Genomic DNA, 14,232 nt, shown 5'->3' on the forward strand with positions numbered 1-14,232 from the left:
TGGGACAATGAATCTTTTGTCAATGTGAAACCTTAGACCTCTGGACCAGCCGGAGAGGGACACCTTCGATGCTTCTCCCTACATCACTGACCTCTTCACCTGCACCATCAAACGCCTCAAGGCTGCCGACATCGACCAGGAAGTGAAAGAGAGGGCCATTTCCTGTATGGGTCAGATCATCTGTAACCTAGGAGACAGCCTGGGGGACGACCTCCCTGGGACGCTGCACATCTTCCTGGAGCGACTGAAGAATGAGATTACCAGACTGACGACGGTCAAGGCCCTCACGCTCATCGCAGGTCGGGAGGGGATGATGTTGAGAAGTCCATACGGCGAATTTTCAGAATCTGTTGAGGGCTGTTTGTTTACTAATAAATCAGTTTCCCTGCTAGATAGGTGTGTGTGTGTGTGTGTGTGTGTATATACTTTTCATACTTGCTCTCCTCCCTAATCACAGGCTCCACGTTGAAGATCGACCTTCGACCTATCCTCGACGAGGCGGTGCCCATCCTGGCGTCGTTCCTGCGTAAGAACCAGCGGGCGCTGAAACTGAGCACCCTGGCCGCGCTGGACATCCTGGTGAAGAACTACAGCGACAGCGTGACTCCGGCCATGATCGACGCCGTGCTGGCCGAGCTGCCGCCGCTGATCAGCGAGAGCGACATGCACGTGTCCCAGATGGTCATCAGCTTCCTGACCACCCTGGCCCGGGTCCACCCTCTCTCCCTGGCTAAGATCGGGGGGTCGTCCATCCTCTCGGAGCTCATCTCTCTGGTCAGGTCTCCTCTGCTGCAGGGAGGGGCCCTCAGTGCCATGCTAGAGTTCTTCCAGGTATCTATGGTTACCAGTTCCAGTTTGAACAGATAAGGGAATGATATCTAAATGTCTAGGACAGCGGGTAGATGAGTTCAATTGAGGTACTGTGTTCGTAAAATAGTTTGAGAACTGCTTGTAAAATCAGCTAAAAGATGATCAGGTTCTACTTGGTCTCTAGTAGATGATCAGGTAGCCCCTACTTTGTCCCTATAGTTAGGTCCTACTTTGTCCCTAATAGATGATCAGTTAGTTAGGTGCTACTTTGTCCCTAATAGATGATCAGTTAGTTAGGTGCTACTTTGTCCCTAGTAGATGATCAGGAAGTTAGGTCCTACTTTGTCCCTAGTAGATGATCAGGAAGTTAGGTCCTACTTTGTCCCTAATAGATGATCAGGTAGTTAGGGCTTACCTTGTCCCTAATAGATGATCAGGTAGTTAGGGCTTACCTTGTCCCTAATAGATGATCAGGTAGTTAGGGCTTACCTTGTCCCTAATAGATGATCAGGTAGTTAGGGCTTACCTTGTCCCTAATGGATGATCAGGTAGTTAGGGCTTACCTTGTCCCTAATAGATGATCAGGTAGTTAGGGCTTACCTTGTCCCTAATGGATGATCAGGTAGTTAGGGCTTACCTTGTCCCTAATGGATGATCAGGTAGTTAGGGCTTACCTTGTCCCTAATGGATGATCAGGTAGTTAGGGCTTACCTTGTCCCTAATAGATGATCAGGTAGTTAGGGCTTACCTTGTCCATAATGGATGATCAGGTAGTTAGGGCTTACCTTGTCCCTAATAGATGATCAGGTAGTTAGGGCTTACCTTGTCCCTAATAGATGATCAGGTAGTTAGGGCTTACCTTGTCCCTAATGGATGATCAGGTAGTTAGGGCTTACCTTGTCCCTAATAGATGATCAGGTAGTTAGGGCTTACCTTGTCCCTAATAGATGATCAGGTAGTTAGGGCTTACCTTGTCCCTAATGGATGATCAGGTAGTTAGGGCTTACCTTGTCCCTAATAGATGATCAGGTAGTTAGGGCTTACCTTGTCCCTAATGGATGATCAGGTAGTTAGGGCTTACCTTGTCCCTAATAGATGATCAGGTAGTTAGGGCTTACCTTGTCCCTAATAGATGATCAGGTAGTTAGGGCTTACCTTGTCCCTAATAGATGATCAGGTAGTTAGGGCTTACCTTGTCCCTAATGGATGATCAGGTAGTTAGGGCTTACCTTGTCCCTAATAGATGATCAGGTAGTTAGGGCTTACCTTGTCCCTAATAGATGATCAGGTAGTTAGGGCTTACCTTGTCCCTAATGGATGATCAGGTAGTTAGGGCTTACCTTGTCCCTAATAGATGATCAGGTAGTTAGGGCTTACCTTGTCCCTAATAGATGATCAGGTAGTTAGGGCTTACCTTGTCCCTAATAGATGATCAGGTAGTTAGGGCTTACCTTGTCCCTAATGGATGATCAGGTAGTTAGGGCTTACCTTGTCCCTAATGGATGATCAGGTAGTTAGGGCTTACCTTGTCCCTAATGGATGATCAGGTAGTTAGGGCTTACCTTGTCCCTAATGGATGATCAGGTAGTTAGGGCTTACCTTGTCCCTAATGGATGATCAGGTAGTTAGGGCTTACCTTGTCCCTAATGGATGATCAGGTAGTTAGGGCTTACCTTGTCCCTAATGGATGATCAGGTAGTTAGGGCTTACCTTGTCCCTAATGGATGATCAGGTAGTTAGGGCTTACCTTGTCCCTAATGGATGATCAGGTAGTTAGGGCTTACCTTGTCCCTAATGGATGATCAGGTAGTTAGGGCTTACCTTGTCCCTAATGGATGATCAGGTAGTTAGGGCTTACCTGGTCCCTAATGGATGATCAGGTAGTTAGGGCTTACCTTGTCCCTAATGGATGATCAGGTAGTTAGGGCTTACCTTGTCCCTAATGGATGATCAGGTAGTTAGGGCTTACCTTGTCCCTAATGGATGATCAGGTAGTTAGGGCTTACCTTGTCCCTAATGGATGATCAGGTAGTTAGGGCTTACCTTGTCCCTAATAGATGATCAGGTAGTTAGGGCTTACCTTGTCCCTAATGGATGATCAGGTAGTTAGGGCTTACCTTGTCCCTAATGGATGATCAGGTAGTTAGGGCTTACCTTGTCCCTAATGGATGATCAGGTAGTTAGGGCTTACCTTGTCCCTAATGGATGATCAGGTAGTTAGGGCTTACCTTGTCCCTAATGGATGATCAGGTAGTTAGGGCTTACCTTGTCCCTAATGGATGATCAGGTAGTTAGGGCTTACCTTGTCCCTAATGGATGATCAGGTAGTTAGGGCTTACCTGGTCCCTAATGGATGATCAGGTAGTTAGGGCTTACCTTGTCCCTAATGGATGATCAGGTAGTTAGGGCTTACCTTGTCCCTAATGGATGATCAGGTAGTTAGGGCTTACCTTGTCCCTAATGGATGATCAGGTAGTTAGGGCTTACCTTGTCCCTAATAGATGATCAGGTAGTTAGGGCTTACCTTGTCCCTAATAGATGATCAGGTAGTTAGGGCTTACCTTGTCCCTAATAGATGATCAGGTAGTTAGGGCTTACCTTGTCCCTAATAGATGATCAGGTAGTTAGGGCTTACCTTGTCCCTAATGGATGATCAGGTAGTTAGGGCTTACCTTGTCCCTAATGGATGATCAGGTAGTTAGGGCTTACCTTGTCCCTAATGGATGATCAGGTAGTTAGGGCTTACCTGGTCCCTAATAGATGATCAGGTAGTTAGGGCTTACCTTGTCCCTAATAGATGATCAGGTAGTTAGGGCTTACCTTGTCCCTAATGGATGATCAGGTAGTTAGGGCTTACCTGGTCCCTAATAGATGATCAGGTAGTTAGGGCTTACCTTGTCCCTAATAGATCTATAGATTCTCAAACTGTCAACTTCATATCTAGAAGTGTCACTGCTCAATGTTAATTTATTAAACACCCCTCTCTGACCAAGCAGTATTTTAGCACTCAGTAAATTGTATTCTGTTCTTCGGGCTCTGGTGGGTACAGGGACATCCTCTCTGGGTTAGGGTTGTATTACTGTCCTCTCCCAGGCTCTGGTGGGTACCCGGACATCCTCTCTGGGTTAGGGTTGTATTACTGTGTCCTCTCCCAGGCTCTGGTGGGTACAGGGACATCCTCTCTGGGTTAGGGTTGTATTACTGTGTCCTCTCCCAGGCTCTGGTGGGTACAGGGACATCCTCTCTGGGTTAGGGTTGTATTACTGTGTCCTCTCCCAGGCTCTGGTGGGTACAGGGACATCCTCTCTGGGTTAGGGTTGTATTAAAAGCTGTTTTACTGTGTCCTCTCCCAGGCTCTGGTGGGTACCGGGACATCCTCTCTGGGTTACATGGACCTGCTCCGTATGCTGACCGGTCCAGTCTACGCCCAGAGTGCTGCTCTAACACACAAACAGTCCTACTACTCTATCGCTAAATGTGTGGCCGCCCTGACCCGCGCCTGTCCTGATGTAGGTTCACTGTTCTGCTGACCTTCCTGTGTTATGTTTGTATTTATGTTCTCCTGGACTTTCAGACCTCCTTCCTGTGTTCTGTTCTCCTGGAGGACTTTCATACCTCCTTCCTGTGTTCTGTTCTCCTGAAGGACATTCAGACCTCCTTCCTGTGTTCTGTTCTCCTGAAGGACATTCAGACCTCCTTCCTGCGTTCTGTTCTCCTGAAGGACATTCAGACCTCCTTCCTGTGTTCTGTTCTCCTGAAGGACATTCACACCTCCTTCCTGTGTTCTGTTCTCCTGAAGGACATTCAGACCTCCTTCCTGTGTTCTGTTCTCCTGAAGGACATTCAGACCTCCTTCCTGTGTTCTGTTCCCCTGAAGGACATTCAGACCTCCTTCCTGTGTTCTGTTCTCCTGAAGGACATTCAGACCTCCTTCCTGTGTTCTGTTCTCCTGAAGGACATTCAGACCTCCTTCCTGTGTTCTGTTCCCCTGAAGGACATTCAGACCTCCTTCCCGTGTTCTGTTCTCCTGAAGGACATTCAGACCTCCTTCCCGTGTTCTGTTCTCCTGAAGGACATTCAGACCTCCTTCCCGTGTTCTGTTCTCCTGAAGGACTTTCAGATCTCCTTCCCGTGTTCTGTTCTCCTGAAGGACATTCAGACCTCCTTCCTGTGTTCTGTTCCCCTGAAGGACATTCAGACCTCCTTCCTGTGTTCTGTTCCCCTGAAGGACATTCAGACCTCCTTCCTGTGTTCTGTTCTCCTGAAGGACATTCAGACCTCCTTCCTGTGTTCTGTTCTCCTGAAGGACATTCAGACCTCCTTCCCGTGTTCTGTTCCCCTGAAGGACATTCAGACCTCCTTCCTGTGTTCTGTTCTCCTGAAGGACATTCAGACCCCCTTCCTGTGTTCTGTTCTCCTGAAGGACATTCAGACCCCCTTCCTGTGTTCTGTTCTCCTGAAGGACATTCAGACCTCCTTCCTGTGTTCTGTTCCCCTGAAGGACATTCAGACCTCCTTCCTGTGTTCTGTTCTCCTGAAGGACATTCAGACCCCCTTCCTGTGTTCTGTTCCCCTGAAGGACATTCAGACCTCCTTCCTGTGTTCTGTTCTCCTGAAGGACATTCAGACCTCCTTCCTGTGTTCTGTTCCCCTGAAGGACATTCAGACCTCCTTCCTGTGTTCTGTTCTCCTGAAGGACATTGACCTCCTTCCTGTGTTCTGTTCCCCTGAAGGACATTCAGACCTCCTTCCTGTGTCCTGTTCTCCTGAAGGACATTCAGACCTCCTTCCTGTGTTCTGTTCTCCTGAAGGACATTCAGACCTCCTTCCTGTGTTCTGTTCCCCTGAAGGACATTCAGACCTCCTTCCTGTGTTCTGTTCTCCTGAAGGACATTTATTGCCTTTTTTGTATTGGTGTTTTTTTTCAATCTCAGATTTTTGGTTTGATTATTTCCTCTTTTTTTTGTTTCTTTTTGTTTGTTCATCATCTTAACATAATGTTTTATAATGTGATCACTGCCCTAAAGCTTTTTTCCATATTTAATGCATTTTAAATAAAGCTGGATTTGTATTTGTAGGAGGGTCCTGCTGTGGTAGGCCAGTTCATCCAGGATGTGAAGAACTCTCGGTCGACAGACTCCATCAGGCTGCTGGCCCTGCTGTCACTGGGAGAGGTGGGTCACACTTTTTAAAAATACAAATACTAAAATTAACAAAAAAGTGTGTATGTGCATGTCCAAGGCTTTTTACGGTTGTGGGCCTCCCGAGTGGCGCAGTGGTCTAAGTAGCTGTGTCATTAGAGATTCTGGGTTCGAGTCCAGGCTCTGTCGCAGCCCGGCCGCGACCGGGAGACCCATGGGGCGGTGCACAATTGGCCCAGGGTCGTCCGGGTTACAGGGAGGGTTTCGCCGGCAGGGATGTCCTTGTCCCATCGTGCACTAGCGACTCCTTTGGCGGGCCGGGTGCAGTGCACGTTGACCTGGTCGCCAGGTGTACGGTGTTTTCTCTGACACATTGGTGCAGTTGGCTTCCGGGGTTAAGTAGGCGTTGTGGGAAGAAGCAGTGCGGCTTGGTTGGGTTGTGTTTCGGGAGGACCCACGGCCCCTGACCTTCGCCTCTCCCGAGTCCGTACGGGAGTTGCAGTGCTGAGACAAGACTGTAACTATCAATTGGATACCACGAAATTGGGGAGAAAAAGGGGTACAAAAATTTGAGTTTTACTGCTGCTGGTAGTGGGACGAATAGTGGGTTTGATGGTAGTGGGACTAATAGTGGGTTTGCTGGTAGTGGAACTAATAGTGGGTTTGATGGTAGTGGGACTAATAGTGGGTTTGATGGTAGTGGAACTAATAGGGGTTTGATGGTAGTGGGACTAATAGTGGGTTTGATGGTAGTGGGACGAATAGTGGGTTTGATGGTAGTGGGACGAATAGTGGGTTTGATGGTAGTGGGACGAATAGTGGGTTTGATGGTAGTGGGACGAATAGTGGGTTTGATGGTAGTGGGACGAATAGTGGGTTTGATGGTAGTGGGACTAATAGTGGGTTTGCTGGTAGTGGAACTAATAGTGGGTTTGATGGTAGTGGGACTAATAGTGGGTTTGATAGTAGTGGAACTAATAGGGGTTTGATGGTAGTGGGACTAATAGTGGGTTTGATGGTAGTGGGACGAATAGTGGGTTTGATGGTAGTGGGACTAATAGTGGGTTTGATGGTAGTGGGACTAATTGTGGGTTTGATGGTAGTGGGACTAATAGTGGGTTTGATGGTAGTGGGACTAATAGTGGGTTTGATGGTAGTGGGACTAATAGTGGGTTTGATGGTAGTGGGACGAATAGTGGGTTTGATGGTAGTGGGATGAATAGTGGGCTTGATGGTAGTGGGACGAATAGTGGGTTTGATGGTAGTGGGACGAATTGTGGGTTTGATGGTAGTGGGACTAATAGTGGGTTTGATGGTAGTGGGACTAATAGTGGGTTTGATGGTAGTGGGACTAATAGTGGGTTTGATGGTAGTGGGACGAATAGTGGGTTTGATGGTAGTGGGACGAATAGTGGGTTTGATGGTAGTGGGACGAATAGTGGGTTTGATGGTAGTGGGACGAATAGTGGGTTTTGATGGTAGTGGGACGAATAGTGGGTTTGATGGTAGTGGGACGAATAGTGGGTTTGATGGTAGTGGGACTAATAGTGAGTTTGATGGTAGTGGGACTAATAGTGGTAGTGGGACTAATAGTGGGTTTGATGGTAGTGGAACTAATAGTGGGTTTGATGGTAGTGGGACTAATAGTGGGTTTGATGGTAGTGGGACTAATAGTGGGTTTGATGGTAGTGGGACTAATAGTGGGTTTGATGGTAGTGGGACTAATAGTGGGTTTGATGGTAGTAGGCTGGTATCAGATGTCGTGACTAGTATCAGTAGTGAAGGAATCATTCACAATGTCTCTGTGGTAGGTGGGACACCACGTAGACCTGAGCGGCCAACCGGAGCTCAAGACGGTCATCCTGGACGCCTTCTCTTCCTCCTCCGAAGAGGTCAAGTCTGCCGCATCCTACGCCCTGGGATCCATCGCCGTGGGCAACCTACCGGAATACCTGCCCTTCGTTCTGGGGGAGATCTCGGGACAGCCCAAGAGGCAGTATCTGCTGCTTCACTCGCTCAAAGAGATCATCAGGTAGGACAGTCCGGCGGGTTAGAGAGGTGTGGAACCCACCCGAAAGGTCGCTGGTTCGAGTCCCGGGGTCGGGGTGACTGAACTGGCTAATTGCGCGGGGTTGCTGTTTTCACCTTGTGACCAACATGGCATCTCTGTTCTGTTCTCTCCAGCTCGGCGTCCGTGACGGGTCTGAAACTTTATGTCGAGGGTGTGTGGACCCTGCTGTTGAAGCACTGTGAGTGTGCCGAGGAGGGCACCAGGAACGTGGTAGCAGAATGTCTGGGGAAACTCACCCTCATAGACCCAGAAACCCTGCTGCCCAGACTTAAAGGATACCTGCTCTCAGGTGAGGAACGGGAACGTGGTAGCAGAATGTCTGGGGAAACTCACCCTCATAGACCCAGAAACCCTGCTGCCCAGACTTAAAGGATACCTGCTCTCAGGTGAGGAACAGGAACGTGGTAGCAGAATGTCTGGGGAAACTCACCCTCATAGACCCAGAAACCCTGCTGCCCAGACTTAAAGGATACCTGCTCTCAGGTATCAGGTGGTTTTCATTGGCCCGTTTTGATTGGCAAGACTTGATAAAAAATATATATAATAATATTTAAATACAGGTGGTTCATTGTGCATGATATGAATAATTTCATGTAAAGAAATATGACCTGGGTATTAGTTTACTATGATATTGCGGGTGTGTGATGTGAAATATTAATGTTTCCTGTCTCCAGGATCATCATATGCCAGAAGCTCAGTCGTGACAGCAGTGAAGTTCACCATCTCAGACCACCCACAGACAATAGACCCTCTCCTGAAAAACTGCATAGGTGTGTCTCATCTCTACTATTTCATCTATCCCATCGCTATCTACTGCTAACCTGTCCTCTTTGACTACTGCAATGGTATCTATATCTGAATGTTGTTACTGAGACAGGCAGACTGCTATGGTATCTATATCTGAATGTTGTTACTGAGACAGGCAGACTGCTATGGTATCTATATCTGAATGTTGTTACTGAGACAGGCAGACTGCTATGGTATCTGTATCTGAATGTTGTTACTCAGACAGGCAGACTGCTATGGTATCTATATCTGAATGTTGTTACTGAGACAGGCAGACTGCTATGGTATCTGAATGTTGTTACTGAGACAGGCAGTCTGCTATGGTATCTATATCTGAATGTTGTTACTGAGACAGGCAGACTGCTATGGTATCTATATCTGAATGTTGTTACTGAGACAGGCAGACTGCTATGGTATCTATATCTGAATGTTGTTACTGAGACAGGCAGACTGCTATGGTATCTGTATCTGAATGTTGTTACTGAGACAGGCAGACTGCTATGGTATCTATATCTGAATGTTGTTACTGAGACAGGCAGACTGCTATGGTATCTGTATCTGAATGTTGTTACTGAGACAGGCAGACTGCTATGGTATCTATATCTGAATGTTGTTACTGAGACAGGCAGACTGCTATGGTATCTGAATGTTGTTACTGAGACAGGCAGACTGCTATGGTATCTATATCTGAATGTTGTTACTGAGACAGGCAGACTGCTATGGTATCTATATCTGAATGGTTTTACTGAGACAGGCAGACTGCTATGGTATCTGAATGTAGTTACTGAGACAGGCAGACTGCTATGGTATCTGAATGTTGTTACTGAGACAGGCAGACTGCTATGGTATCTATATCTGAATGTTGTTACTGAGACAGGCAGACTGCTATGGTATCTATATCTGAATGTTGTTACTGAGACAGGCAGACTGCTATGGTATCTATATCTGAATGTTGTTACTGAGACAGGCAGACTGCTATGGTATCTGAATGTTGTTACTGAGACAGGCAGTCTGCTATGGTATCTATATCTGAATGTTGTTACTGAGACAGGCAGACTGCTATGGTATCTGTATCTGAATGTTGTTACTGAGACAGGCAGACTGCTATGGTATCTGTATCTGAATGTTGTTACTGAGACAGGCAGACTGCTATGGTATCTGAATGTTGTTACTGAGACAGGCAGACTGTATCTAATGACAAACTGACCCTAGCCCCCGGCACAGATTATTACAGCATAAATACAGTGCATTCAGAAAGTATTCAGACCCCTTGACTTTTTCCACATTTTGTTACGTTACAGCCTTATTCTAATATGGATTAAATATTAGTTTTTCCCCCCTCGTCAATCTACACACAATACCCCATAATGACATCACAATACCCCATAATGACATTTTTACAAATGTATAAAAAAAGAAAATATAACATTTACATAAGTATTCAGACCCTTTACTCAGTACTTTGTTGAAGCACCTTTGGCAACGATTACAGCCTTCAGTCTTCTTGGGTTTGGGTTTCTCTGCAGATCCTCCCAAACTCTGTCAGGTTGGATGGGAAGTGTTGCTGCACAGCTATTTTCAGGTTTCTCCAGAGATGTTCGATCGGGTTCAAGTCCGGGCTCTGGCTGGGCCACTAAAGGACATTCAGAGACTTGTCCCGAAGCCACTCCTGCGTTGTCTTGGCTGCCTGCTTAGGGTCGTTGTCCTGTTGGAAGGTGAACCTTCTCCCCAGTCTGAGGTCATGAGCGCTCTGGAGCAGGTTTTCATCAAGGCTATCTCTGTACTTTGTTCCGTTCATCTTTCCCTCGATCCTGACTAGTCTCCCAGTCCCTGCCGCTGAAAAACACCCCCACAGCATGATGCTGCCACCACCATGCTTCACCGTAGGGATGGTGCCAGGTTTCCTCCAGACGTGATGCTGCCACCACCATGCTTCACCGTAGGGATGGTGCCAGGTTTCCTCCAGACGTGACGCTTGCCATTCAGGCCAAAGAGTTCAATCTTGGTTTCATCAGACCAGACAAATCTTGTTTCTCAAGGTCTGAGAGTCTTTAGGTGCCTTTTGGGAAACTTCAAGCAGGCTGTCATGTGCCTTTTACTGAAGAGTGGCTTCCGTCTGACCACTCTACCCTAAAGGCCTGATTGGTGGAGTGCTGCAGAGATGGTTGTTCTTCTGGAACTGTGGAGCTCTGTCAGAGTGACTTTCGGGTTCTTGGTCACCTCCCTGACCAAAGCCCTTCTCCCCCGATTGCTCAGTTGGGCCGGGTGGCCAGCTTAAGGAAGAGTCTTGGTGGTTCCAAACTTCTTCCATTTCAGAATGATGCAGAAATAGTACCCTTTCCCAGATCTGTGCCTCGACACGATCGTCTCTCGGAGCTTTACGAACAATTCCTTCGACCTCCATGGCTTGGTTTTTGCTCTGACATGCACTATCAAATGTAGGACCTTTATAAAGACAGGCGTGTGCCTTTCCAAATCATGTCCAATCAATTGAATTTACCACAGGTTGGACTCCAATCAAGTTGTTAGAAACATCTCAAGGATGATCGATGGAAACAGGATGCACCTGAGCTCAATGTCTCTTTAGTCTCATAGCAAAGGGTCTGAATACTTATGTAAATAAGGTATTTCTGTTTTTTATTTGTAAGCCTGTTTTCGCTTTGCCATGATGGGGTATTGTGATGTCATGATGGGGTATTGTGATGTCATTATGGGGTATTGTGATGTCATTATGGGGTATTGTGTGTAGATTGATGAGGGGATATTTATTTAATACATTTTAGAATAAGGCTGTAATGTAACAAAATGTGGAACAAGGGGAAGGGGTCTGAATAGTTTCATAATTCACTGTACTGGAGACCGAGACTGATGTTTTTACTGAGACACACTGAGGAAATATAGACGAGAGGAGCTTTTCATTTGACTTGTCGTATACTGATGTTCATTGTATATGTGAAAGGTTCATTGTGACCGACTGTGTTGTTCTGTATTCCAGGTGACTTCTTGAAGACGTTGGAGGACCCGGACCTGAACGTGCGGCGGGTTGCCCTGGTAACCTTCAACTCCGCAGCCCATAATAAGCCCTCTCTCATCAGAGACCTACTGGATACGGTCCTGCCACACCTCTACAACGAGACCAAAGTCCGCAAGGAACTCATCAGAGAGGTACGGGACGAACCAAGCTGATGTTTCCTCTCCTTTTCTGCTTCCGTATTCACACCTTCTGTCGTTCTTCATCTACTCTTCCCTTGTTTTCTGTTGTCCCTAGGTTGACATGGCTTTCATTGGTGCTTCCCTTCCTTCCTTCCTTCCTTCCTTCCTTCCTTCCTTCCTTCCTTCCTTCCTTCCTTCCTTCCTTCTTTCCTTTGTCTGTTATTCTTCTGTCGTTCTTCATCTACTCTTCCCTTGTTTTCTGTTATCCCTAGGTTGACATGGCTTTCATTGGTGCTTCCCTTCCTTCCTTCCTTCCTTCCTTCCTTCCTTCCTTCCTTCCTTCCTTCCTTCCTTCCTTCCTTCCTTCCTTTGTCTGTTATCCTTCTGTCATTCTTCATCTACTCTTCCCTAGGTTGACATGGCTTTCATTGGTGCTTCACCTCCTTGTTCCTGCTTCCTTCCTCCCTCCCTTCCTTTTGTGTTTTGTTTTTTTAAGGTTTTAAGTTTTATTGACAAAGGATTTACTTGCAATTCTTGTCCTCTGTCGTCCTACTTTTAGTTGAGTTACTTTAGATAAGAGGGTCTTCTCCCCCCAGGTTGAGATGGGTCCCTTTAAACACACAGTGGATGAGGGTCTTCTAAATTACCTGTCTTCTCCCCCCAGGTTGAGATGGGTCCCTTTAAACACACAGTGGACGATGGTCTGGACATAAGGAAGGCAGCGTTTGAGTGCATGTACACACTCTTGGACAGCTGTCTAGACAGACTAGACATCTTTGAGTTCCTCAACCACGTAGAAGACGGACTCAAGGACCATTACGACATCAAGGTATCCTGAACAGCTTCCTGACAGGACTCCGTTATATTTCAACAATAGCCTGCCTGGAGAGAGAGGTAGTCTGTATGTAGATCAGACAACAGGAGAGAGGTAGTCTGTATGTAGATCAGACAACAGGAGAGAGGGAGGTAGTCTGTATGTAGATCAGACAACAGGAGAGAGGGAGGTAGTCTGTATGTAGATCAGACAACAGGAGAGAGGGAGGTAGTCTGTATGTAGATCAGACAACAGGAGAGAGGGAGGTAGTCTGTATGTAGATCAGACAACAGGAGAGAGGGAGGTAGTCTGTATGTAGATCAGACAACAGGAGAGAGGGAGGTAGTCTGTATGTAGATCAGACAACAGGAGAGAGGGAGGTAGTCTGTATGTAGATCAGACAACAGGAGAGAGGGAGGTAGTCTGTATGTAGATCAGACAACAGGAGAGAGGGAGGTAGTCTGTATGTAGATCAGACAACAGGAGAGAGGGAGGTAGTCTGTATGTAGATCAGACAACAGGAGAGAGGGAGGTAGTCTGTATGTAGATCAGACAACAGGAGAGAGGGAGGTAGTCTGTATGTAGATCAGACAACAGGAGAGAGGGAGGTAGTCTGTATGTAGATCAGACAACAGGAGAGAGGGAGGTAGTCTGTATGTAGATCAGACAACAGGAGAGAGGGAGGTAGATCCGTATGTAGATCAGACAACAGGAGAGAGGGAGGTAGATCCGACAACGGGAGAGAGGGAGGTAGATCAGACAACAGGAGAGAGAGGTAGTCTGTATGTAGATCAGACAACAGGAGAGAGGGGGGTAGATCAGACAACAGGAGAGAGGGAGGTAGATCAGACAACAGGAGAGAGGGAGGTAGATCAGACAACAGGAGAGAGGGAGGTAGATCCGACAACGGGAGAGAGGGAGGTAGATCAGACAACAGGAGAGAGAGGTAGTCTGTATGTAGATCAGACAACAGGAGAACGGGGGGTAGATCAGACAACAGGAGAGAGGGGGGTAGATCAGACAACAGGAGAGAGGGAGGTAGATCAGACAACAGGAGAGAGGGAGGTAGATCAGACAACGGGAGAGAGGGAGGTAGATCAGACAACGGGAGAGAGGGAGGTAGACCCGACAACAGGAGAGAGGGAGGTAGATCAGACAACAGGAGAGAGGGAGGTAGATCAGACAACGGGAGAGAGGGAGGTAGATCAGACAACAGGAGAGAGGGAGGTAGATCAGACAACAGGAGAGAGGGAGGTAGATCAGACAACAGGAGAGAGGGAGGTAGATCAGACAACAGGAGAGAGGGAGGTAGATCAGACAACAGGAGAGAGGGAGGTAGATCAGACAACAGGAGAGAGGGAGGTAGATCAGACAACAGGAGAGAGGGAGGTAGATCAGACAACAGGAGAGAGGGAGGTAGACCCGACAACAGGAGAGAGGGAGGTAGACCCGACAAC

General features: G+C 47.3%; 1 protein-coding gene across 3 annotated transcripts in view; it reads left to right on the forward strand.

Annotated features, from left to right (window-relative positions):
• LOC110516816 (cullin-associated NEDD8-dissociated protein 1) overlaps positions 1–14,232 on the forward strand; it is a 57,221-nt gene that overhangs the window by 39,870 nt on the left and 3,119 nt on the right. For 2 of the 3 annotated variants that reach the window (XM_036956628.1, XM_036956630.1), the window contains exons 13-21: positions 37–299; positions 458–831; positions 4,164–4,319; positions 5,889–5,984; positions 7,763–7,983; positions 8,136–8,311; positions 8,697–8,792; positions 11,804–11,973; positions 12,626–12,790. In XM_036956628.1, coding sequence (XP_036812523.1) covers positions 37–299; positions 458–831; positions 4,164–4,319; positions 5,889–5,984; positions 7,763–7,983; positions 8,136–8,311; positions 8,697–8,792; positions 11,804–11,973; positions 12,626–12,790 — 1,717 coding nt within the window. The other variant, XM_036956629.1, reaches the window with a different exon arrangement.

This window comes from Oncorhynchus mykiss, chromosome 21 (genome assembly GCF_013265735.2).
Source record: "Oncorhynchus mykiss isolate Arlee chromosome 21, USDA_OmykA_1.1, whole genome shotgun sequence".
Lineage (NCBI taxonomy): Eukaryota > Metazoa > Chordata > Actinopteri > Salmoniformes > Salmonidae > Oncorhynchus > Oncorhynchus mykiss.